The sequence below is a fragment of the Hordeum vulgare genome, chromosome 6H, assembly GCF_904849725.1.
Source record: "Hordeum vulgare subsp. vulgare chromosome 6H, MorexV3_pseudomolecules_assembly, whole genome shotgun sequence".
Lineage (NCBI taxonomy): Eukaryota > Viridiplantae > Streptophyta > Magnoliopsida > Poales > Poaceae > Hordeum > Hordeum vulgare.
Genome location: NC_058523.1, coordinates 30571427 through 30598362, shown reverse-complemented (window position 1 = coordinate 30598362; position 26936 = coordinate 30571427). Strand labels below are relative to the sequence as shown.

The 26936-nt window shown below is 44.7% G+C and overlaps 2 protein-coding genes, 1 long non-coding RNA gene and 1 other non-coding gene across 6 annotated transcripts; 2 read left to right on the top strand and 2 right to left on the bottom strand.

The window, feature by feature from the left end:
- Positions 1 to 5755: 5755 nt before the first annotated feature.
- On the top strand, positions 5756 to 5874 carry LOC123406477. The gene has a single exon (XR_006612175.1). It is a non-coding gene; the product is annotated as a U5 spliceosomal RNA (small nuclear RNA).
- A 1662-nt stretch (positions 5875 to 7536) lies between these two features.
- LOC123402690 lies at positions 7537 to 16197 on the bottom strand. Its single transcript, XR_006611327.1, has 3 exons — positions 14552 to 16197; positions 8699 to 8808; positions 7537 to 7959 (listed from the first exon to the last, which is right to left on the bottom strand). It is a non-coding gene; the product is annotated as an uncharacterized LOC123402690 (long non-coding RNA).
- LOC123402689 (disease resistance protein RGA5-like) lies at positions 9298 to 14267 on the top strand. 2 transcript variants are annotated; one of them, XM_045096629.1, is made up of 3 exons: positions 9298 to 10763; positions 11619 to 13486; positions 14077 to 14267. In XM_045096629.1, exons 1-3 carry the CDS (start codon positions 9316 to 9318, stop codon positions 14247 to 14249), a joined length of 3489 nt encoding a protein of 1162 aa, XP_044952564.1. In that variant the 5' UTR covers positions 9298 to 9315; the 3' UTR covers positions 14250 to 14267. The 2 variants fall into 2 exon arrangements, with proteins under 2 accessions (XP_044952564.1, XP_044952563.1); XM_045096628.1 differs by having other exon boundaries at positions 9304 to 10763; positions 11619 to 13616.
- A 556-nt stretch (positions 16198 to 16753) lies between the features above and the next one.
- Positions 16754 to 19745, bottom strand: LOC123402688 (protein Rf1, mitochondrial-like). 2 transcript variants are annotated; one of them, XM_045096626.1, is made up of 2 exons: positions 19495 to 19745; positions 16754 to 19416 (listed from the first exon to the last, which is right to left on the bottom strand). In XM_045096626.1, exon 2 carries the CDS (start codon positions 19304 to 19306, stop codon positions 17243 to 17245), a length of 2064 nt encoding a protein of 687 aa, XP_044952561.1. In that variant the 5' UTR covers positions 19307 to 19416; positions 19495 to 19745; the 3' UTR covers positions 16754 to 17242. The 2 variants fall into 2 exon arrangements, with proteins under 2 accessions (XP_044952561.1, XP_044952562.1); XM_045096627.1 differs by having other exon boundaries at positions 19606 to 19745.
- Positions 19746 to 26936: the final 7191 nt, after the last annotated feature.

Below are 26936 nucleotides of genomic sequence, written 5' to 3'. Positions count from 1 at the left end.
GCACTGAAACCGGATAAGTTTACCGGTACTTTTTTCAAGCGTTGGCAAACGAGAACCACCTTATGGCTCACGGCTATGAACGTGTTCTGGGTAGCCGGTGTCACTCCTACGGAAACTATCACTCCTGAACAGGAGAAGATGTTTAAGGAGGCCACCGTCCTATTCCTTGGAGCAGTCATTAGCGTGATCGGAGATAAGCTGGTTGATGCATATTTACATATGCATGTTGCCAAGGACTTGTGGGAGGCGCTCGAATCTAAATTCGGGGCCACCGATGCTGGGAGTGAGATGTATGTTATGGAGCAGTTCCACGATTACAAGATGGTTGACAATCGTTCTGTATTGGAACAAGCTCATGAGATAATATGCATAGCTAAGGAACTTGAGGTTCTTAAGTGCAATTTGCCGGGCAAGTTTGTCGCGGGCTGTATAATTGCTAAGCTCCCTAATTCCTGGAGGAACTTTGCTACTACTCTAAAACATCAGAGGCGTGAGTTCTCAGTAGAGGACATCATCGGCCATCTGAGTGTTGAGCAGAACTCGAGAGCAAAGGACTCCAATGGAAAAGCGGTGGAAAGCTCTTCTGCTGCCAATATGGTACATCAGAGGAACTTCAATTCTCACAAGCCCAAGGGAAAGAACTCTGTCCAACAGAATATCGACTTCAAGAAGAAGGGGAAGAAGCCCTTCAAGAAGAATAAGAAGGGAGATGGCTGCTATACTTGTGGTTCAGAGGAACATTGGGCGAACAAATGCCCAAACAAGTACAAGAAGCCGGCGCAGGACTCCAAGTCTGCAAACATGATTGTGGGCAACAATGAAAGTGGTGCATCTGGGTACGGTAATTTACTTACTGTATTTACAGTTTGTCAGTCCACCGATTGGTGGGTGGACACGGGTGCAAATATTCATGTGTGTGCTGACTTATCTTTGTTCTCTTCTTATCAGGCCACCGGTCGCGGGTCCGTATTGATGGGGAATGGCGCGAGTGCTTCTGTTCTTGGTGTTGGCACGGTCGATCTGAAGTTTACTTCGGGAAGGATCGTGCAGCTGAAGAACGTGCAGCATGTCCCCGCCATCAAGAAGAATCTCGTTAGTGGCTCCCTTCTGTGTAGAGAAGGGTTTAAGTTGGTGTTCGAGTCTAATAAAGTAGTAGTTACGAAATATGGACTTTTCGTTGGAAAAGGTTATGAATGCGGAGGTCTGTTCCGCCTTTCTCTAGCAGATTTTTGTAATAAAGTCGTGAACAATATTCATTCGAGTGTTAATGAATCTGAAGTTTGGCATTCACGTCTTTGTCACATAAGTTTCGGTGTTATGTCGCGGCTAGCAAAACTGAATTTAATCCCAACTTTCACTTTAGCCAAAGGTTCTAAGTGTCACTCGTGTGTGCAAGCAAAGCAACCTCGCAAGCCTCACAAGGCTGCAGAGGAGAGACACTTGGCACCATTAGAACTCATACATTCTAATCTTTGTGAGATGAATGGTGTGTTGACTAAAGGTGGAAAGAAATACTTCATGACATTGATAGATGATTCCACTATATTTTGCTATGTGTATCTGTTAAATACTAAAGATGAGGCTCTACACTACTTTAAAATCTATAAGGCAGAAGTTGAGAATCAACTTGAAAAGAAAATTAAACGAGTCCGGTCTGATCGTGGTGGAGAGTACTTCTCAAACGAATTTGATTCATTTTGTGCGGAACACGGCATTATTCATGAGAGGACGCCTCCCTATTCACCCCAGTCAAACGGGGTTGCCGAGCGGAAAAACCGTACTCTAACTGATTTGGTTAACGCCATGTTAGATACATCGGGTTTATCCAAGGCATGGTGGGGGGAGGCTATATTGACCGCGTGTCATGTCCTGAATAAAGTTCCTACAAAAGATAATGAGGTCACTACCTACGAGGAGTGGTCGAAGAGAAGGACGACACTCTCGTACTTACGTACTTGGGGCTGCTTGGCAAAAGTCAATGTACCGATCCCCAAGAAGCGTAAGCTTGGACCAAAGACTGTGGATTGCGTTAATTTGGGATACGCTAAGAATAGCGTAGGCTATAGATTTCTAGTAGTGAAATCTGAGGTACCTGACGTGAAGGTCGGTACAATAATGGAGTCGAGGGATGTTACATTCTTTGAGGATATATTTCCCATGAGAGATATGCAAAGCACTTCTAGACAGGAATCTGAGATAACTCCTGAACCTGCCATTCCTATGGAATATTATGAACAAACACATGATGAAAATCCTGAGGAGGATGACGAGGAAGCCCGTGGTAGGGGCAAGAGACAAAGGACTGCAAAGACCTTTGGTGATGATTTCTTCGTATACCTCGTGGATGATAATCCCACTTCTATTTCAGAAGCGTATGCTTCTCCAGATGCTGATTACTGGAAAGCTGCTGTCCGTAGCGAGATGGACTCCATCATGGCTAACGGGACATGGGAAATCACTGATCGTCCCTATGGTTGCAAACCATTGGGATGCAAGTGGGTGTTCAAAAAGAAGCTTAGGCCCGACGGTACGATTGAAAAGTACAAGGCTAGGCTTGTGGCCAAGGGCTATGCCCAGAAAGAAGAGGAAGATTTCTTCGATACTTATTCACCTGTGGCTAGACTGACCACCATTAGAGTACTACTCTCATTGGCGGCCTCTCATGGTCTTCTCGTTCATCAAATGGACGTTAAGACGGCTTTCCTGAATGGAGAGCTAAATGAGGAAATCTATATGCAACAGCCAGATGGCTTTGTGATAGAAGGTCAGGAAGGAAAGGTGTGTAAGTTGCTGAAATCTTTATATGGTCTGAGACAAGCACCTAAGCAATGGCATGAGAAGTTTAATACAACTCTGACATCTGCTGGCTTCGTTGTTAATGAAGCTGACAAATGTGTATACTATCGCCATGGTGGGGGCGAAGGAGTTATATTGTGCTTGTATGTTGATGACATACTGATATTTGGAACCAACCTCAAAGTAATTGAGGAGGTTAAGTCTTTTCTGTCTCAAAACTTTGAGATGAAGGACCTTGGGGTGGCTGATGTTATCTTGAACATCAAGCTGTTGAGAGATGATGAGGGTGGGATTACACTTCTGCAATCCCACTATGTTGATAAGATTTTGAGTCGCTTTGGATATTCAGACTGCAAAATTTGTCAAACACCATATGATCCTAGTGTGCTTATTCGAAAGTTTAAAGGCACAGCTATAGATCAATTGAGATTCTCTCAAATTATCGGTTCACTTATGTACCTAGCTAGCGCAACGAGGCCTGACATCGCGTTTGATGTGAGCAAACTTAGCCGGTTTGTTGCAAACCCGGGCGATGTTCATTGGCGTGCTGTTGAAAGAATTATGCGCTACTTGAAAGGTACTGTCAACCACGGGCTTCACTATACGGGATTCCCATCGGTACTTGAAGGGTATAGTGATGCGAATTGGATCTCTGATGCTGATGAGATGAAGGCCACTACTGGGTATATGTTTACTCTTGGGGGTGGTGCTGTTTCCTGGAAGTCTTGCAAGCAAACGATCTTAACAAGATCGACAATGGAAGCAGAATTAACAGCATTAGACACATCTGGTGTCGAAGCAGAATTTCTTCGAGATCTTTTGATGGACTTACCTGTGGTTGAGAAGCCGGTTCCGGCTATCCTTATGAACTGCGATAATCAGACGGTTATTGTTAAAGTGAAGAGTTCAAAGGACAATATGAAGTCCAACAAACATATAAGAATGAGATTGAAGTCTGTCAGACGTTTGAGAAACTCCGGAGTGATAGCGTTGGATTATATCCAAACGTCTAAGAATCTGGCAGATCCCTTTACAAAAGGGCTATCACGTGTTGTGATAGATAGTGCATCGAGGGAGATGGGTATGAGACCCACATGAGTTTCCATGGTAGTAACCTAACCTATATGATCGGAGATCCCGTGAAGTAGGACCTGGGAAAACAAGCCAGTGGTGAACTGAGGAGAGTAACTTTACTAACCCACTCCGTTGGAGATGCAATACTCTCGGATACTGTATGGTAGGATGACTACTGTCTTAATGTGTTCTAAAGCTTACATGTAAGCAAGATGCTGTCCTACAGAGCGATCTTTGGAGGAACACACCTATATGAGCTTGACTGCTGGTCACAGTCTATGAGGTTTGGGTGATCTCTAGTAAACTCATGAATAGGCCAGGAGTGTGACTAATATGCTCCACCCGAGGGGTCACCTTCGGCAGTCTAGTACTAGTAAGACTTGTGGTGAAGCTCTTTTACGCCAAGCTGACAATTCAAGGCATAGTCCATTGTTCAGTTGTAAAGGAGTGTAGCTACTTGTTCTAGGTGAAGCTCAACCTTAATAGGTCTTCACTGAAATGCTGGTATATTAAAACAGTGATTGGAACGAGGGAACACGATGTGCCCTTGAGATCTGGTGGGGGATTGTTGAAATTTGGAGGTGGGCCTTAGGCCCATTAGAGAATTTCAGAAAATCTACAAGGGCCCATGTAGGTGGTGGCATGGCAAGGTGGTGGGAGTTTAGTCCCACCCCGCTAGTGGAGGAGAGTTTGGACCCCTTTATAAGGGTCTCTCTTCCACATGCTATTGGAGAGTGAGACGAGAAGGTGCCCTCGCGCACTCCTCCTCCGCCGCCCGCCTCGCCACGCCACGCCTCGTCACGACACGGGTTGCGGGAATGAGCCGAGCTGGTTGTTACCGACTCGGACGTGGGCTTGGCCCCGTCTCTCCACCCAGCCGCCTTTATAAGCACGCGATCGCCTACCCTAGCCGTCACGAGAATCAGATCACATCTGCCTCACGCCTTCGTTCCTTGACTGCTGCTGCCGCCGGCGACTCCGTCCCGTTTACCGCGTACACGGTCGACGGGAGAGCAGGCCTCCGAAACCTCGCCTCTCCGGTTCCTGTACGGGAGAGGGGCGATTAGGTTTTTGGGGAGCGATCACGCGACTGCTCGCCTCCGTCCGTCTGCTTCGTCTACGTCCGCGTCGCCCTCGTCATCGCCATGTCTTCACCAAGCGAAGCTGATCGTCTCCGCGAGGAAGCCGAGAAGAAGACGGCAGAGGATACTGCCGCCGCCGCCGCTGCTGCTGCTACGGCCAACTGGCCGATTGGAGGGTATGACTTGTTTATCCTCATGTTCGTATTTATTCTAGCAGTACTACTTGTTTGCATAGATGTATCCACTATATGCGTAGTATGTGCTAGGTTAGCTCAAGATCAGTATGTTATTAGTCTAGTCAATGCCATGCTAGTTATTATTTTGTGGATTAATGTACTCGGAAAATTGCCTATTTACTCAACAAAAATGAACATTGTACATTTTAAATGTTCATTGTACATTTGCTGCATTGTGATAATACTACATTTGCTGCATTTGAAGCATACATGATGGTCCTCCGTCCTTTTGGTTCATTGTACATTTTAAATGTTCATAACAGGCTCACGCTGCATGAAAAATTTAAAATGTACAATGAACATTTAATCTTTTAATTTAATTATTTTTTGAATAATATATATTCAGAATATTTGAAGCATACATGTAACTCAAATTTTTAGATAGAGCGTGTGGCACCCATTGTGTCCACACGGACAGTCAAACCCGGCTAAACTCACGCTTAGGCCCACAAATGCTAGACTGAAGAAACATTGTCTCGTGCTAATAGTACCACATCGCCGGGAGAAGGAAGAGACTAGCGCTAGCTGGCTATATATGGGAGCTGTGTCACACTGAACAAATCAAGCAGCTGCGTCATGAGCGCAAAGCGAACTATTCTTTCGCCTTTTACTAAAGTATACCGTGTGCACGTGACAATAAGCAGCATACCTTAATTTTTAAAAGGTACCTACTCCTTGAGTGGGTCCCAACAAAACAAGCTTAATCTTGACTAATCAATGCCATTTTGCCAAAAAAAATTGTTACTTTATTGGGGAAGAAACAATCGTTTTGTTGTAAAAAAAAATTCTGCAACATAGGGACGAACCATCTTGGCAACAGCTACGCTGCACCAGGGTGAGGTGCGACGTGGACATGAGGACAGTTTTTCTGAAACAACGATGTGCGACGTGGACATGAGGACAGTTTTTCTGAAACAACGATTCAGCTTCAGGAAACGGTTCGTGACTAGGTCGTTGCTTTGTTGGGTGCGGACAAGGTCTCGTCCGTCAGAGCGAGGCAAGATCAGCGGACGACGGATAGATCGTGCGGATCATTCAATGTAAGGTAAGAGTTTTCCTACTTTATTGATGCATGTTTAACATTTTATCGAGTTACTAGCACATCGTTGCCACAGAAAAACTTGATGTATCCATCAGCGGATATAAAGTTTGTAAAAGTCACCAAAGCAATTTATTTAAATTCTCCATATTTCTTTTATCCCACAAAAATAACTATGTTGGTCTAGATCCCTTCTCCATCTTTCTTTTGTTCAAGTTTCTTTTAATTTTAAAAGGAAAAAAGAGAGAGAGGGGGAGTCCAACCAACCCAAGACCATCGCGGCTCCTCCTTTGCACCTCCCTCTTGCTCCTCTCTTCGATCCACACACACCCTCTCTCGTCTCTTCCTCATCCCCTTCCAGCGTCGTTCCCACACACCCTGTGCCTTGCCTCGCGTCCGGACCTATGGCCGGCGACTCCTCCTCCACACCTCCCTTTTGCTCATCTGCTCTGCCGCCCAAACCTCCTCCTTGTTCCATTTCTTTGAGTGCTCTTCTTTCGGCCTTTGGGATGCGAGAGCAGCGGCAACTTTCTTTGATCTTTGATAATCGATTCCAAATTGTTTTCTTTGATCTTTGATAACCGATTCCCGATTCCCGATTCATGGTGTTGCAATCTGCTCTTCTTTATCCATCCGGACAACTTTCTTTGATCGATTATTCGATCCATCGTTTCCTTCTCCTTGTGAATAAGAGTATTGACTATGTCTCATCCTCCTCACTTCTGAGTATTCACTATGCCTCGTCCTCCTTGCTTTTGTTTCCTGATTTTTTGTGATAGTTTGTTGAATCATCAATATGTACATATATGAACCGGTGAGATTAGGCGTAAAGGAGCGATGTGGTATTATTATTTAGCCGAAATCATATAATTTTTTGGCATGATCCTAGGAAAGCAAGGAGAAAGCCCGTAAGCACACGAGGCCCATAACAGACGGCATAGGATGCGGCACGAAGCAGAAATACGAAACATTTTTTTCACTTATTTACTAGACTGCGGGTTAATTAAAAAAACACAAGGACTTTTTTGCACAAGTACTAACAATGAATGGGCATAAGTAATACCTGCTTTATTAGTAGGTATAGATATGATTTGCTTCGTCAGTTGAGTGTTTCATCATAATTGTTCCTGCATCTATTGGCTTGGGTTGTTATCTTAAGTACCCCCTCCATTTCTTAATATAAAAATTGTTTTTGACACTACACTACTCTTATATTAATGTAGTGTCGAAAATACTTTTATATTATGGGACGGAGGAAGTAAGTGTGAACGTGTGACGTATGTTTACCTTAGTAATAATTTTCCTCATTCATCCTAGTCGGTAGGCAATTACGTGCTTAAGTGAAAAAACTGATACTATATGAATATAACAAAAACAATAAAGATCACTATAATGTATTTATACAATAATTAACTCAAGATATTGTCGGTGCCTGGTTAACCTCATGCCTTCAAATAGCAGTCCAGGAGCAAAACAATATCATGCCCTCAAGTAGCAGTCCAACAGAAAAAGAAAAAAGAAAAGAAGACCACAATTTGTTTCTTTAGTCATGAAGTTTCACAAATCATATTACATCAGAGTATTCTCTTGTTCTCAAGATCTCAGATTTTACAAACCCACATACTTAGATATTAACCTTCTCATTTCAAGCAAGTGTTATCTCCCTCAATATATATACCCCGACTATTAACTCTAGTCACCCCTTCAGTAACGCCAGCACCTTCAATGAGAACTAAACAGCCGTCAAGACACTAATATATAAGGCAAAAAAAAAAAAAAATCAGCTGCACAATAAGAAGCGTAAGCTGATTACTACATGTTGGAATCACCAAGGCTATCTGTTGGAAGATACTGATCGGATACCTAACCCTCAAGTATCAAACTTTGCATGCTATCTATTTATGTTGGATGCACTCCGTACTGCAGATGAGTTTTTTGTTAAGCTTTCATATAAGTTTGTTGTTAAGCTTTCAAATAGGTTTGATGCACTCCATACAACATGTGTTTCTCTCCATGTAAGGATGTACCGGATATCATAAGAAGTCTCCAAACAACAACTGTCAAATGTCACTGTCCTTCACAAGGCAAGCATGCTCTTTTATCTGATGAAATTGGACTAGACTATGTATATCTCTTTTGAAACTGCAGCAGCAGATAAATATGGAAGATGATGTTTCATGGAAGCCACCCATTGAATCCCAAATTATGGTAGAAGGTTTTTCATCTTCAGAATAACCTCAACATCTTGCACAAGCCCTTCTCAAGCACACATAAAATAAGTTTATGTACACACGCTAGCCAATAATTACACAACTTGTTCAAGAGCAAATATCAATGGAAAATGCCCAAGTTGTGTAGTGTGGCAGCTGTATAGTCTGGGTGAAGACAGCTTGGCTTTTCAAACTTGCTCGTATTGCATTAGTAGTTTTTTTTCATCTTAGTTGTGAACAGCAAGTAACCTGGCTTCTTACTTGTGTTCATGACAATGGTCGAGGACGAGGAGGGTCTGAACTGCTCGCTCTGCAACGCCTCTGAAACAGAAACTCAGGATCGCCTCTTCGCATACACGTACCTCCCCGGCCTGTCGAGAATGAGCATATGTTTTAGTAGAATAGATGGGTGTAAATGAAATAGAGACTTTATAATTCCCAAAAAACTTGATAAGACATTCTGAATCGTCTAGTATGCAGTGCAGGTACGTGTAAACTAATTAAGTTAGGAAAACAGATCTCTACCTAACACGAGCATAATCAGCTGGCAAAGCCCAAACCACCTTTGCTTCTTCCTTTTTTCAGGTGCATGCATGATATGATGATAAGGATTTATAATTAGTTTCTAGTACAAACGCACGCTACAACTTGTTGAGGAGCATGCATTGTATATATATCGAATTATCCATAGAAAAAGGTCAAGTTGTGTGTGCTAGGCTGCTAGCTGTAGAGGTAACGACAGGCTTGGGAAGCATTCATGCATCCACCCGGCCAGTGGCACGAGACTGCAGGTTGGCTTCCAAGGGGGCTTAAAATTAATTGCATCGAGCATTCGAGCAGGTGGGAGTACTACGTACGAGCAGGTAGGCTCACGCACGATGGTGCTTGGAACGAGCATACGTATGCCGGTCAAAAGCAAGAGGGGATGCGATGAACATGAGGCAATTAGAGATGCTATAAAAAGGCACATGGAAGGGTCATCTACACAGCCTACACTGCTTCCGCATCCATACACAACACAACACACGCGCGCGTGCACAGACCCACAATTTGTCCCAGCAATGGAGATGGAGGCGGCTCCGGTGAGCGCGGTGACGGGGGCCCTCAAGTCCGTCCTAGGGAAGCTGGCCACGCTAATGGGCGACGAGCACAAGCGCCTCGGGATGGCGCGTGGTGAGGAGATCAAATCCCTCGCCGACGAGCTCTGCGCGATGGACGCGGCTCTGCTGGACATGTCGGGGAAGGAGGACCCTGCCGCGCAGGACAAGGCGTGGATGAACGAGGCGCGGGAGCTCTCCTACGACATGGAAGACTCCATCGATGACTTCATGCAGACCATCCGCGACGAGGGTGTTGAGCCAGATCATGGCTTCTTCATGGAGAAGATGAAGGACTCGCTGGAGAAGATGAAGGCTAGTCGTCCGACCGGCGATGATTTGAAGGAACAGATCAACAGGGTGGGCAAAGGAACTGGAAGGTATGAGACCCGCGGGACCTTCTCCAACACCGTGCACGCGACTGTTGACCCTGCGGCTATTGCCATGTTTGAGCTCTTGACGAAGCAAGATGGGCCCAAAGCTGAGCTGATCAAGTTGCTCACTGAAGATGAGGCTGACTGCAGTGAGCCACTGCTGGCTGAAGTGGATGGTGGACATGAGTCATTGCTGGCTGAAGAGGAGGGCGGATGTGAGTCCCCGCTGGCTGAGGCCGAGGACGGATCCGAGTTGCCATTGGTTCAAGAGGAGGATGGATGTGAGTCGCCAAAGGCGGAAGAGGAAGAAGAAGAATGTGAGTCATCGGAGGTGGAAGAGGAGGGTGTATGTGAGCCAGCGCCTGCTGAAGAAGAAGAATGTGAGTTGCCGGAGGTGGAAGAGGAGGGTGCATGTGAGCCAGCGCCTGCTGAAGAAGAAGAGTATGAGTCGCCGGAGATGGAAGAGGAGGATGTATGTGAGCCAGCGGCTGCTGAAGAAGAAGAGTGTGAGTCGCCGGAGGCAAAAGATGAGGATGTATGTGAGCCAGCGCCTGCTGAAGAAGACGAGTGTGAGTCGCCACAGGCAGAAGAAGAGGGCCCATGTGAGTTGAGACCACGGAAACAACCCAAGCTGGTTGCCATTGTTGGAGCTGGAGGAACAGCTCTTGCGAACAAGGTGTATGAAGAGCTCAGAGTAAAAGATTTTGACTACTGGCCTTTTATATCAATGTCAGCAAATCCAGACATGACAAGCACCCTGACAGCACTTCTCCTTGAACTTACCGGTGAATTTAAGAAAACAGCGAGCGTGGAACAACTGATTATCGACATCAATGAATCGCTACTAGACAAAAGGTATTGTCTCTACTCCTTTCTACTCGTTGTAATCGAAGTAATTCTGAAACTAAGAAAATTAATTTAGCATGTTGTGTATTATGTTCGTGACGACAATATTAAGTAAAATAGAATGGAGGGACCATGTGATGTGCGTAACAATCAACATGTTCTAAGAGCGCCCGTTCCACTATTTATCAGTTTTCCCATTATGACATATATCACATGATCAAGATTATACATATATGTAAAAATCATACTGTAAATCTGTAATGTATTCCAAGTGAATGTCAGTCAACTAGGAAGAAATGATGTGTAGAGATTTCTAACTGGAACGCCATGTATTCATTGAAAAATGAACCAGGAGCATGGCTTGTGTATGAAAAAGGATTTCAAATAAGTTGTAGTTTTGTGTTAGATGCCGTAGTTGATTTGATTCTGTGAAGTTTACTCTTACTTAGTATTAAAGCTCCAACAGTTTAATTGTGTGGTCCATTAGTAATACAGATAATGTTTATGTACAACTAGGCAATATATAAAACTAGCTGGTAGCTTTACAAGGGATAGGCAGCGTGCCAATGATATCAATGTGTATGTGTTAATAGAGTATTTGTTCATCAAAGGTGTACTAAGTTCCTAAAACAAATCAAAACACGACTCAAATTTAATTTGGAACGGGTGGAGTGGTGGTCAGAATTGTATTAGAGACCTTGCAAATGTCCAGAATGATAGCTTCTCGAAAACTGGAGGCGTTAATATTTCCTTTTTATACTCCTACCCTTGTGAAGAAGAACAATGTTTTCTTTATTTTCCTTCCGGTGATTTGTCATTATGTTAAAGCCACACTAATATCACTCACAAACCGTTTGTTTGCAGATACTTGATTGTCATTGACGGTATATGCCAGAAAGAAACATGGGAAGTCATTAAGCATGCATTCCCCATGACAAGCTGTGGCATAATAATCACCACTAGCCCGTGTGAAGATATAGCCGAATTATGCCGGTCATCATTCAATGGGCATATTTACCATATAAGACCTCTTGGTATGGTACATTCCAGACCGCTATTGCACCAACGATTATTCAACTCTGATGACGACTGCCGTCCACACATCGAAGAAGTTTCTGATCAAATATTGGAAAAATGTGATGACTTACCTTTGGCAATCTTACTTACATCTGGTTTGTTGGCTAACACAGAAAGAACAGAGCATCTATGGAATCACATGGCAGATTCAATTGGGTGTGCACTTGAAACAAGTGATATTGCTGAAAGGATGATGAAGATTTTGTCACTTTGTTATTTTGATCTTCATCCTCGTCTAAAAACTTGTCTCTTATACCTCAGTATGTTCCCAAAAGGATCAACCATTAAGATGAAGGACCTGATATGGAGATGGACTGCTGAAGGATTCTTTCATGGAGAACAAAGAAATGCAGCACATGAGTTAGGAGAAATGTGTTTTAATGAGCTCCTGAATAGGAGTTTGATCCAGCCTGTGAAGATAGACCAGTATGGCAAGGTCAAAAGCTGTCAAGTTCATGACACAGTTATGGACTACATCATATCCAAGTCTGTCGAAGATAACTTTGTTACTTTCGTTGGTGCTCCATGTCCAACTATTGATCAGACACAAATGAAAGTCCGTCGATTCTCCCTCCAAGCTACAGAAGGAGGCTATTCATTTCCAGGGACTGACTTGGTATTGTCTCATGCCCGATCACTTAAAGCATTTGGATTACTGTGGGAAATCCCTTCTCTAGATAAGTTCAAGCATTTGCGTGTTGTGGACTTTGGAGGTTTCAGTCTTTTGGGAGACGATGATCTTGCATATATTGGGAGGTTATTCCAGCTGAGGTACCTGAACCTCTCTTGGACAAGAGTATGTGAGCTCCCAGAAGAAATAGGAAACCTATGTTGCTTAGAGATGTTGGACCTAACAGCCACAGGGGTATCCAAGTTACCATCATCCATAGTTAATCTAGAAAAATTGGCGCATCTATTAATCGGCGAGTTTGTTAAATTTCCGGAAGGAGGAATTGAGAAGATGCAAGCACTGGAGACATTGAAACAAGTCAGAGCCTTTAAGCAGCCACTTCAATTTCTTCAAGATTTTGGCAAGCTACAGAATCTGTGGAAGCTGAATATCGATCTTACCAATAATCAAGAGGACAGTGAAGAAACAAAGGAGTGCATGAAAGCTATTGCATCTTCTCTCTATGAACTAGGCACACACAATCTTCGTTCTTTAACTATCTGGAACTGTGATTACAGCTTATTGTTGGAAGAATGGTGCCCCACTCCGGTTGGCCTCCAAAAACTTATTACCTGGAGCTCAACCTTTCCACGGGTTCCGGATTGGATGGGTTCCCTCGTCAACCTTCAGCAATTACGGCTTGACCTGGAGAGAGTCAGGTATGAAGATCTCTGCATCCTCGGAGGCTTACCTGCTCTGCTCACTCTGCAAATAGTAGGAAAAGAAATGTCTGAAGGAAAGCTCACTGTTAATGGTGACATGGGATTCCCAATGTTGAGGGATTTCACTTACAGTAAGTACCCTGGATTAGGGATAGAGATCATGTTTGAAGCAGGATCCATGCCCAAGCTAGAAAAGCTCAACATTGATTTCACCCCAGCAACGAATGAATATCTCTTCAGTACCGGTGGTCTAACTGGTAGTGGTCCTTTTGATTTCGGAATCGAGAACCTTCCTATCAGTCTCACGACTGTCGTATGTGACTGTAAGTCATTTGATGGAGATTGCACTCTTGAAGCCACAAGGGCGGCCCTGGAGAGAGCAGTCAGCACACATCCCAGTTGCCCTGCTCTGGACTTCGTCATCTACTAGCTAAGCTAGGCCTCTTCATTCAGGTACGTAGTAACTAATTCTTTCTTCCCCAACATTTTATATCACTCCCTTTATTAATAGCTCTCCTTTGTTGCCTGCTCCAAATTTTTCCTTCAAGTGTTCTATTAATTACCAAGTGACCGTTATTTTTCCTTCATTTTTTTCACACTTTTGCTTCGGAACACCCCCCCCCCCCCCCCCCAAAAAAAATATCCTCTTCTCATCGTTGTTGACAAGCTAGAAATCAAGGAAACACTCCTTGATGGAACTGTTTCTCACAGCCATGTATTATTCGGCCGTGTTCTTTCTTTGGTTGTTGCTTTATATATAAAGCGGGGCGATAGCCTGTTTCGAGATGAACAGTTTCTCAAACAGATTATGAGCTCTTATTGGTTAGAAACAGTTTAGACAGTTTAGTTTAACTTACCATGCATTACTTGTGATCACTCCTGAATTCTAATGGTACGTTTCAATCATTTTCAGTGCCACTCTCCAGATTCATCACTATCAGTAGAATGAACGATCCAAGAATCGGGATTCAGGAACATCACCTACAAGAGGCTGTAGCTCAAACAATGTATAGTTTCTTTCTCACTGGACAGCTAGTAGTTCATATGTCACTCAGGATGCCACAATTATTCAGTGAAATGATATAAATTCCTATTTCTGGATCATCCAAAAGTATTTTCTCTTCTTTCAATAGGTGGTACTTATTTTTTCGAGTCATGCCATTCCCTTTTCCATTAATAGCATCAGCAGGAAACAAACCGCACACCATTTTTTTTGAATGGTGGCTGTGGGATGAAAACCTACTGGCACAGCTATAACTATAATAGTAAGATTATCACTAAATGCTACGAATTTTAACGCAAGTTGGAAAGTAAAAGAGACCACACAGCAAGCCAAAACTGAACCACACTGGACAAAGGGCATGTACCAGCAAGTCTGAAGCACATACCGCATATCTCCAGAACGCCGTCATCTCTTGCACCTGTAGTCTGCACAGTCTCAGACCTCATCACCGTCGTACCTTCATTCAGAAGTTTGTAAACCCCTTTTTGACGCTGCTACGGTGGGCAAAAGCCGGCCAGAACAATTTTCAATTTCAAAACCAAGATCGAGAGATACAAACACAACGGCTACAACAAGTAGCGCCCCACACACAAGAGAAAAGGTAGAGAGAACAACAGAAAGAGAACCGGAAGCAAGCTTATCACAGAGCATGCTTATCTGTACCTGACTGCATGTCTGCCTAATACATCAGCATTACTTGCACCTGTAATCTGAGCATTCATCACCGTCATAACTAGATTCAGAAACTTATTTGCACCTTTACGAAGCGCATCCTTGGTTGCAACTGGTAACATGTAGCCCAGTACATCAGCACAGCACATAAGTGAACATGATCACAGAAGAGACTTAACAAGCTAATCTAGAACTTATTTCTAAAAGCAAGCTGTACTGTATGGTACTCCCTCCGTTCCTAAATACAAGTCCTTTTAGAGATTTCATTACGGACTACATACGGATGTATATACACATGCTTTAGAGTGTAGTCCATAGTGTAATCTCTAAAAAGACTTATATTTAGGAAAGGAGGGAGTACTTAGAACTTATGAAACCTATGAGAAATTCCTTCTCGGCGCCTATTTATCACATCCATGTTAAGAGCAACCAGGAGGACTACCAAGGAAAGAAAGCTCAAATTATCCTTTCTTTCAGAAAATATATGTAGCCAACAAATATGCTTTGACATGACAAAAAGAAAGGTTTGGAATTAGAAGAACTCCTAGTCAGAGTCTGATTGAGGAGAAGAAAAAAAACTGTGTGTTGTTTCAGTACTAGTAGCAACTAGATTGGTTGGCACCTGGCAGTCTAGCTACATGAGACGACAAACCAAATTTACTGCTGACACGGAACAAATGCATTCGCTGTAAAACTGGTCCGTAATAACATGAGCAAAATCACAATAAAATAAGTATTACGGGAACCACAAATTATTCTCGATGTACTGCTGGACAATAATTCAATCAGACAGATCTAAATTTCTTCAAAATATGGTAATCGGACAAACCACTCAAAGCTTGAAGGAAAAAAATGCAGAACTACAGATTCGACACTTATTTATTAAAGGGAAAGAGCCAGCCTTGTTTACATATCTTTCAAGTACCCACTAAGAAAAGAAATTTATATGATCTTTATCCATTTCATAAAACAGAAAAAAATGATAACTTATCAAATGACTAGATGAATACTGATGTGAAAGATAAGTTAATCACTGGATTTATACATGCTTGTACATTGTGCCATTTAGGCTAAGGAAAGACATCTGCAAAAAAGCTAGCTATGTCATTCTTTTTTTCATGTGGTTACAATTATCCTAGTAAATTATTATATTGAGATATTTTGAATAATGAACAATAATGGAGTTCAGACTACAGGACAGAATCATACGAAGAACCTAAGCATAACTACCCACTTGAAAAAGTGTCAAATTAAAGAAGTAATGCTGTTATATGGTCTACATTTCAGAATACTCCCTCCGTTCCTAAATATAAGTCTTTTTAGATATTTCACTAGGAGGCTACATACGGAGCAAAATGAGAAATCTATACTCTAAAGTATGTCCATATACATCCGTATGTAGTCCCCTAGTGAAAGCTCTAAAAAGACTTATATTTATGAACGAAGGGAGTATATGTTATTGTAGAAGTGCATGCTCTAGCCAATGCAACCAAAAGACCGATCTGATAAAAAAGACTAGGCAATGCATTTATATGTCAACAGTTATAATATATCATGTCTTAACATATTTATCACGTCAATTTTCATTATGAATAAAATGGTAAGTGGTGATGGAACACTGATTCTTCAAGGACCACATGTATCCATTTGAATGTAAAAGAGATTTGGAATATAGATACAGAAGTCAACTTCCTGCTAACAACTTCAATGAGTGAACAGGCACAACATGGTCATCAAAGCATGCCAGTTGTAAACAGTATGATTGTTGGATAGTGACAAGGGTTGCCAAAGTTTGCTCCCAATGTTGTCTCACATTATGATGTGGTGGAGTATCTATTATACGTCCAACGACACAGCACACAAGGGAAAAAGTGTCGAGGATAATTTATCAGGTCAAATCCAAGACTGACAAAACTAATAAAAACTGTGCTTAATTGAGGCGAAATGTTCAGCTCCATGGAAGAAGTAGCAGTTACCCATATAGATGAAACACAGATAGTCGATCATCAAAATGGTACCAGTCAGGCGTTTACTACTAGTCAAAGTTCTCCCGGACTTACTGCTAAGAAAAGTGACCAGCATGACATTCCTTACATTACAAAAGGAAAAGGTTGGGAAAGGAAACCTGCAAAGAAATGTTCAGCCCTCGATTAGGTGAAATAACTAGAAAAGGTTTCAACCAGTTCCCTATTCCAGAAAAGAGTGATATTTTTAAGGGAGGAATCTCTGATACTGCTGACATTTCCCCCCGGAGCAAGTGCAGTCAACAAGCCAGCTGCGGAAGCTTCAAGGGCGAAGCTCCTCTCATCAATTTCCCCACTGGGCACCTCCTCTTTCTGAAGTAACATTCTAACGATGGCATTTAACATACGGTCAGCAAACCATTCTTGCAGAGATTTTTCTTCTAAAAGCTTTGTATCATTAATCTATACGTAACAGCATCAGGCACAAATCCTTTGGCCCAGATTCCACCCAACAAACCTGTGGCTTCTTCCTTCCTACCAACTTTAAGCAACGCACTAACCATAATGTTATAAGTCCTGATCTCAAGTTGATAATTTGTTGAACACAGGTTTTGAAACATCCGTAGTGCTTCATCCACACGGTTATTTCTACACAAACCACTGAGAATTATGTTGTAGGTCACAATATTCACGCATACTCCACTGTCAATCATCCTGAGATAGAGTTCATTTGCAGCAACAGTCCTTCCAGTATGAAATAACCCATGCAGCACTGTGTTATAATTGATAATACAAGGCTCAACTTTCTTGTCCAACATTTCACTTAAAACAGCTAACGCATCATCTACCATTCCATTCTTAAAGTAACCATCAATCAGTGTGTTATAGGTGACAATATCCAGTTCCATGCCAATTGAGACCATATGGTCAAGTAACTTCCTCACTTCATCCATCTTACCAATGAAAAAGTATCCACCCATCAGTGTGTTATAAGTATGCATGCCAGGCTTCACACCCATGTGTATCATAAGGTCAGCGAGATCTTGCGATTCCATGACCCTTCCATTTTTGCAAAGGTGATCCATAATTGTGTTGAAGAACACGTTGTCGGGATAGATGCCACGATTCAACATTTCAGCAAGTAGTTCATGAACCTTCTCCCATATTCCACAAGAACAAAAACCACTTATAAGGGTGTTGAAAACTATGATATCAGGAGTTAATTCTTCAGTTACCATTTGATTGAATTGTAACATAGCATCATCCATTCGGCCAATACTGCAAAGTAAGTTTATTACTGTTCCATAGTTCGCAGCTTTTGGGTTCAATCCTTGCTGCCGCATTTTTGTAAATATATGCATTACCTCATCAACCATTTTCTCCTTAGCATATGCAACTATCAGTATGTTGTACACAAAATGATTTGGTGCAATACCATTTTCTACCATCAATTTAATGAGACAATGCATATCATGAAATGACCGTTCCATAACATACCCATGAAGCAGAATACTGTAGCTAGTAACATTCGGTTTTTGGACCTTACCAGCCATAGAATCAAAAATCGCCCTAGCTTCCTCACATCTTCCACTCTTGCAAAGATAATCCATCTGTATGTTGTAAGTTGTAATATCTGGCTGAACACCATTCCCAGACATTTTCTTGAAAATACGAACCACCTCTTCGCACAGTCCTGACGAATAATATCCGTGTATCAGACTATTATATGTAGTAACATTTGGCAGAATACCTCTATCAAACATCTGTTGAAGGACCTCCTCGGCCTTATCCATTGCTTGAACCTTGCACATGCCAGAGATGATTGAGCTATAGGTCACAACATCCGGTGTAATCCCCTGATGTAGCATCTCACAAAATAGGCTGTAAGCTTTGTTCACCTCACCCTCTTTCAACAGGCCATCGACTACAGTGCTATAGGACACCACATTAGGTTGGCAGCTACCTCCAGCATCAGCCATCATGTGAATAAGCTCAAGAGCCTCTTGACTTCTCTTCTCAACACAGAGACCCTTGAGAAGAACGCTATAGGAGAAAACATTGGGTATGCAGTTAAACTCGGGCATTCGTCGGAGTGCGATGTCCATTGCATAGCTGGTCTTGTTCTCCGCGCAGATGGCCCTGAGTAGGTGGTTGAAAGCGACCATGGCTTCAGCCGAAAAACCCAGCTTAATGATGTTGCCCATGGCGGCGAAGCCGAGGTCTAACCGGCCTGCATGGCAGCAGCAACCGACGAGGATGTTGTAGGTGATATTGCTGCGGGGCACCTTGGCTCTGGCGACCCGGTTGAAGAGGGAGACGCCAAGGGCAGGGCGATCGCGGCCGACGACGTAGAGGAGGCAGTTGATGGCGCGGACCGAGGAGGGCCCAGCATCCTGGAGCAATTCGTCGAACAGGTGGAGTGCGTCCTCGGTGCCAATGGCTCCTGCCCGGTACCGCTCCTCGATGTTCCGCTCCAGGACGCGTCGGACGATGCGGCGGCTCATAGCCTCACCTGACCTGAATATCGCAACTGGAGACGCCCGTGGAGGAGAAGACCCAGAGGACGCCGCCGGCGCCGGCGGTCACCGCCTGATGCAGCAGCATGTGCCTGAACCTGGGATTAGAAATAACGAGAGCGGAGTTAGGACGCTAGCTTGCTGCCTCCGACGCCTCTCGCCGCCACGAAGCTCACCATCAAGCGGCGCAAGGACGGCCCTAGCCGCTTGGTGCTGTCCTGGCGCGGAGGAAGACGAAAGGAGAATCTCCACCGCGCATCCGCGCCGCAGTTCCACGCCCTCCTCACCGGTGTCTGCTATCCGCGCCGTCGCAGGGCGAGACGTGCCTCCACCGCAGCTCGAGAGACGAGAGGGCCTCAACACCGCCGCCACTCCTGTATTCCGCCGTCGCCGCCGGTCAGCGTCACGCCTAGCGTCTAAGAACCAATGGGACCCACCTGTAAGCACTTAACTAGAGCCAAGTCTTTTTTTATAATAATAATAATAAATTACGGGGAATACTACTATATATCTTTACCTAATCTATACCTACCCTTTTATTTATTTTTTAATAATAAAGAGGAAACTGTAATTTTGGTTATTCAACCCGCGCTCCATCATTTATCTGCAATGCAAAAGTAAAAAACGATTCGCTGCAAAAATTATACCCGTACGCATCGCCTCCTTCCGTCGACCCTGGGCCACCTTGGCCTGTGCCCAGGCCGCCGCCACACCACTCGCCGCCGCGGCCGACCTCAACCGCCACCGCTGCCGATCTCAACCCACCCGCCTCCGCGGCCGTACCTCTCCCCGCTCACTGCCCCCGTTGCGGCGCTCGAGCGCATCGCGTCGACCCTGGCCCACCCTGGCGTGTGCCCAGGCCGCTACCACACCACTCGCCGCCGCGGCCGACCTCAACCACCACTGTCGTCGATCTCAACCCACCCGCCTCCGCGGCCGTACCTCTGCCCGCTTGCTGCCCCTGTTTCGACGCTCGAGCACAACTTCTGAATCAAATCAACGCAACAGCTAGAGTGATTGGGGATGATGCGTCTGCTCGATGCAGAACGGCGGCGGCGCGGCGGAGCGAAGTACTTGCATGTGGAGGCGGGCCTCCATGGCTCACACGGGGAACTCTGAGGTTATGGCGCGGCAACAACGACTCCTTATGGCCAGATAGAGGCGCCTAACCCTTGCTCCCCTCATCGTATCCCCTCCTCCGGCAGGAACTCATCATCTGGTGAGATCCCCTCCCCATGCCTCCAACCGTGTGCACCGGCAAGAAATTTTATTTTGTGGGGATTTGTTTGCTGATGAATGAATGTATTGAATGTAAGATTGTATTGTTGTAGAGACAGAGAATGGAACACCACCTTCAGTTTGTCATATGATCCCACATTCTCTACCCCATGAGTGAAATAAGATAACAGTCCATTGATCAATTCACGTAGCCTCTTTATTTTGCTTTGCTTGTCCCGCTTAATTTCTCATCATGGTGGAATTAACAATGAATGGGTTGATTTCTCAACAAAATAGAATAAGACTAACTACATTAGTTAGTTAACTTATTATTTTAATAAATCAAAATAATTATAAAAAGATTAAAAGCGTGTGGTATTTTTTTTCTCCCGTTGCAACGCACGGGCCCTTTTGCTAGTCTTTACCTAATCTTCCTAATAATAAAGCAAATAGGGTTTCTGGTCGTCCGTCGTGGCATTTTTGCGAAAAGCCCCCTCTGTTTCTTCGAAATCAACCCGCGGTCCTTCATTAAGTGGAAAAATCGTTTCATTTTTAGTTCGAGTTCATTTCTTCTATCTTATCTACTGCCCCGCCTCCTCCCCTGCTCTCGCCATCGCCCGCAGAACTCCACCCAATCCCTACTCGCTCGCCGAGATCCAAGACGGACGCGGCGGCTCGAGCGGACGCACGAGGAAGGAGTTCGGCGAGCAGGAGCTGGTGGTGGCCGCCATTCTCGCGGACATGCTGTCACCGTGAGGGGGGGTCTTGCTGTAGCCGTCCAGCCTCAACCTCGCCGGATCCGGCCGCCTCCACGACAAATCCGCTGAAAATGGATCTACCCCGACGAGATCCGCCCGGATCTGACCGGGTCCCGCCGTCCTCACCACCGGAGCGCCTCCCGGCTCGACCTGCAGGGTCACCTTCCACCGGCAACCCTTGGAGAACCGCATTTTCATCTTATTAACTGGGATCTGGTGAGTTTGCATCCTGTATTTGTGTTGTTGTAGTAGCATCTCCAACCTGAAGCGGTGGGGACGGTCATGTTTACCACTAGGATCTTAGGACAAGGAAGTGTATGCACAAGGTTGTTGACGAAGGCTCCATGTCTGGCCTTTCCCTCTGCACCTCGCAGGACAACTCCTACTTTGCCACAGGCTCCAGCAGCGGCATCGTGAACGTGTACAACATGTTCGTCTTCTTCTCCCCAAAACAAACACTTTATTTACAGAAAAAGTAATTTTAGCGCGCATTGACTTGACTGCTAATCCGTATATAGTGCACACCCAAAATTATGTTGAATCCTGTCTTGGGGTCCGTGTGTTGTGAGTTGTGACACACAAAACTGTTCTTTCATCATGCTTGATGTTGAAACCCAAAACTGTTAAGTAGAGCCATATTGTTGCTAGACCGAATTCTTGACTAAATCTTTCGTGCACGCATATGTGTGTATTGCAGGCTGCAAGGCATCTCGCGAGGTATCGACCGGCAAATGTAGTATACAACGAGGTAGCTGCTTCTACGACAGCTTCAGTTCCTGTTGGAAATATGCCCTAGATGCAATAATAAAATGGTTATTATCATATTTCCTTGTTCATAATAATCGTCTATTGTTCATGCTATAATTGTATTAACAGGAAACAGTAATACATGTGTGAATAAATAGATCACAATGTGTCCCTAGCAAGCCTCTAGCTGGCTAGCTCGTTAGTCAATAGATGATCATGGTTTCCTGATCATGGGCATTAGATGTCATTGATAACGGGATCACATCATTAGGAGAATGATGTGATGGACAAGACCCAATCCTAAGCATAGCACTAGATCGTATTGTTCGTATGCTAAAGCTTTTCTAATGTCAAGTATATTTTCCTTCGACCGTGAGATTGTGCAACTCCCGGATACCGTAGGAGTGCTTTGGGTGTATCAAACGTCACAACGTAACTGGGTGACTATAAAGGTGCACTACGGGTACCTCCGAAAGTGTCTGTTGGGTTGGTACGAATCAAGATCGGGATTTGTCACTCCGTGTGACGGAGAGGTATCTCTGGGCCCACTCGGTAGAACATCATCATGAGCTCAATGTGACTAAGGAGTTAGTCACACGATGACATGCTACGAAACGAGTAAAGAGACTTACCGGTAACGAGATTGAACAAGGTATAGGTATACCGACGATCGAATCTCGGGCAAGTTCTATACCGACAGACAAAGGGAATCGTATACGGGATTGATTGAATCCTTGTCATTGTGGTTCATCCGATGAGATCATCGTGGAGCAAGTGGGAGCCACCATGGGTATCCAGACCCCGCTGATGGTTATTGGCCAGAGAGGTGTCTCGGTCATGTCTGCCTGTCTCCCGAACCCGTAGGGTCTACACACTTAAGGTTCGATGACGCTAGGGTTATAGGGAATTGTTATACGAGGTTACCGAAAGTTGTTCGGAGTCCCGGATGAGATCCCGGATGTCACGAGGAGCTCCGGAATGTTCCGGAGGTAAAGATTGATATATAGGATAGATGGTTTCGGACACCGGAAGTGTTTCGGGCGTCACGGGTAACGTACCGGGACCACCGGGACCACCGGAGGTGGCCCCGGGGACCACCGAAAGGGGGCAACGACCCCGGGAGGCTAGATGGGCTAAGTGGGGAAGGGAACCAGCCCCTAGGTGGGCTGGTGTGCCTCCCACACCCAGCCTGATGCGCTAGTGGTGGGGAGAGGGGGCAACCCTAGGCGCATGTGGGCCTTAGGCCCACCAAGTGGTGCGCCACACCCCCTCCCACCCTAGCTGCCGCCCCCTCTCCCATTTGGTGGCCGCCGTCCCCTAGGGAGGGAACCCTAGGGGTGGCGCAGCCCTCCCCCCTCCTCCTATAAATAGAGAGGGGTTTTGGCCATTGAGACACATGGTTTTCTCTCTCTCTCGGCGCAGCCCTGCCCCTCTTCCTCCTCCTCTCTGCCGGTGCTTGGCGAAGCCCTGCCGGGAGACCTCATCTCTCCATCGACACCACGTCGTCGTGCTGCTGGAGTTCTTCCCCAACCTCTCCCTCCTCCTTGCTGGATCAAGGTGCGGGAGACGTCACCGGGCTGCACGTGTGTTGAACGCGGAGGTGTCGTAGTTCGGCACTAAATCGGAATCGCTCCGAGTACGACTCCATCAACCGCGTTCTAGCAACGCTTCCGCTTAGCGATCTTCAAAGGTATGAAGATGCTCTTACCCCTCTCTCGTTGCTGGTCTCTCCATAGGAAGATCTGAATATGCGTAGGAAAATTTTGAATTATGCTACGTTACCCAAAAGTGGTATCAGAGCCAGGTTTTCTATGCGTAGATTCTATGCACGAGTAGAACACAAAAGTTGTGGGCGATGATTTGTCAATTTGCTTGCCGCTAGTAGTCTTATTCTTTTCCGGCGGTATTGTGGGACGAAGCGGCCCGGACCGACTTTACACGTACGCTTACGTGAGACTGGTTCCACCGACAGACATGCACACCGTGCATAAAGGTGGCTAGCGGGTGTCTGTCTCTCCTACTCTAGTCGGATTGGATTTGATGAAAAGGGTCCTTATGAAGTGTAAAAAGCTTTGGCATATCATCGTTGTGGCTGTCACATAGGTAAGAAGGCGTTCTTGCTAGAAACCCAAATCAGCCACGTAAAACTTGCAACAACAATTAGAGGCCGTCTAACTTGTTTTTGTAGGGTTTGACATGTGATGTGATATGGCCAAAGTTGTGATGTTGCATGTATGATGTATGAGATGATCATGTTATTGTAATAGGTTTCACGACTTGCATGTCGATGAGTATGACAACCGGCAGGAGCCATAGGAGTTGTCTTAATTTATTGTATGAGATGCAACGCCATGTGCTTACTACTTTTACTTCATTGCTAACGGTTAGCTATAGTAGTAGTGATAGTAGTAGTTGGCGTGACGACTTCACAGAGACACGATGATGGAGATCATGGTGTCACGTCGGTGACAATGATGATCATGCGATGCCTGAAGATGGAGATCGAAAGAGCAAAGATGATAATGGCCATATCATGTCACTATATGATTGCATTGTGATGTTTATCATGTTTTACATCTTATTGCTTAGAACGACGGTAGCATAATAAGATGATCCCTCTTAAAATTTCGAGAACGTATTCCCCTAAGTGTGCACCGTTGCGAAGGTTCGTTGTCTCGAAGCACCATGTGATGATCGGGTGTGATAGATTCTAACGTTCGCATACAACGGGTGTAAGCCAGATTTACACATGCGAAACACCTAGGTTGACTCGACGAGCTTAGCATGTACAGACATGACCTCGAATACAAGATACCGAAAGGTCGAACATGAGTCGTATGGTTGAATACGATCAGCATGCAGTTGCTCACCATGGTGACTAGTCCGTCTCAAGTGATGATCGGACACGGGTTAGTCAACATGGATCATGTATCACTTAGATGACTAGAGGGATGTTGATTTAAGTGGGAGTTCATACTTAATTTGATTAAATGAACTTAATTGTCATGAACTTAGTCTAAAAGTTGTCTTTATAAATATTGTAGATGGCCAACGTCAACCTCAATTTCAACGCATTCCTAGAGAAAAACAAGCTGAAAGATGATGGTAGCAACTATGCGGACTGGGTTCGCAACTTGAAGCTCATCCTTGAAGCAGCTACAAAGGCTTATGTCCTTGATGCGCCGCTAGGTGACCCTCCCGCTCCCGCAGCAGCCCAGGACATTCTGAACGTCTGGCAAACGCGGAGTGATGACTACTCTCTGGTTAGGTGTGGCATGTTATACAGTTTAGAAACGGGGCTCCAAAGGCGTTTTGAGCAACACGGGGCATATGAGATGTTCCAGGAGCTGAAGCTAGTTTTTCAAGCTCATGCCCGTGTCGAGAGATATGAAGTCTCCGACAAGTTCTTTAGCTGTAAGATGGAGGAGAACAGTTCTGTCAGTGAGCACATACTCAAAATGTCTGGGTTACACGGTCGTCTGACTTCACTTGGAGTCGAACTTCCGGATGATAATATAATTGACAGAATCCTCCAGTCTCTCCCACCAAGCTACAAAGGCTTTGTGCTTAACTACAACATGCAAGGGATGGAGAAGACCATTCCCGAGTTGTACTCGATGCTCAAATCTGCAGAAGTAGAAATCAAGAAAGAGCATCAAGTGTTGATGGTCAACAAGACCACTAGTTTCAAGAAAGGCAAGGGTAAGAAGAACTTCAAGAAAGACGGTAAAGCTGTTGCCGCGCCCGGTAAGCCAGATGCTGGGAAGAAGAAAAAGAATGGACCCAAGCCTGAGACTGAGTGCTTCTATTGCAAGGGAAAAGGTCACTGGAAGCGGAACTGCCCCAAATACTTAGCGGACAAGAAGGCCGGCAACGTTAAAGGTATATGTGATATACATGTTATTGATGTGTACCTTACCAGCGCTCGTAGTAGCTCGTGGGTATTTGATACCGGTGTTGTTGCTCACATTTGCAACTCAAAGCAGGAACTGCGGAATAAGCGGAGACTGGCCAAGGACGAGGTGACGATGCGCGTCGGGAATGGTTCAAAGGTCGATGTGATCACCGTCGGCACGCTAACTCTACATCTACCATCGGGATTAGTTTTAAACCTTAATAATTATTATTTAGTACCAGCTTTAAGCATGAACATTGTATCAGGGTCTTGCTTAATGCGAGACGGCTACTCATTTAAGTCAGAGAATAATGGTTGTTCTATTTATATGAGTGATATGTTTTATGGTCATGCTCCGCTGATGAATGGTTTATTCTTGATGAATCTCGATCGTGATGTTACACATATTCATAGTGTGAGTACCAAAAGATGTAAAGTTGATAATGACAGTCCCACATACTTGTGGCACTGCCGCCTTGGTCATATCGGCGTTAAGCGCATGAAGAAGCTCCATATTGATGGACTACTAGAGTCTCTTGATTTGACACTTGCGAACCGTGCCTCATGGGCAAGATGACTAAGACTCCATTCTCAGGAATAATGGAGAGAGAAACCAACTTATTGGAAATAATATATACTGATGTGTGTGGTCCAATGAACGTTGAAGCTCGCGGTGGTTATCGTTATGTTCTCACTCTCACCGATGATTTGAGTAGGTATGGGTATATCTACTTGATGAAACACAAATCTGAGACGTTTGAAAACTTCAAGGAATTTCAGAGTGAGGTTGAGAATCAACTTGACAGAAAAATTAAATGTCTACGATCTGATCGTGGAGGAGAATATTTGAGTCACGAGTTTGGCACACACCTAAGGAAGTGTGGAATCGTTTCACAACTGACGCCGCCTGGCACACCGCAACGCAACAGAGTGTCTGAACGTCGTAATCGCACTTTATTAGATATGGTACGATCTATGATGTCTCTTACCGACTTACCGC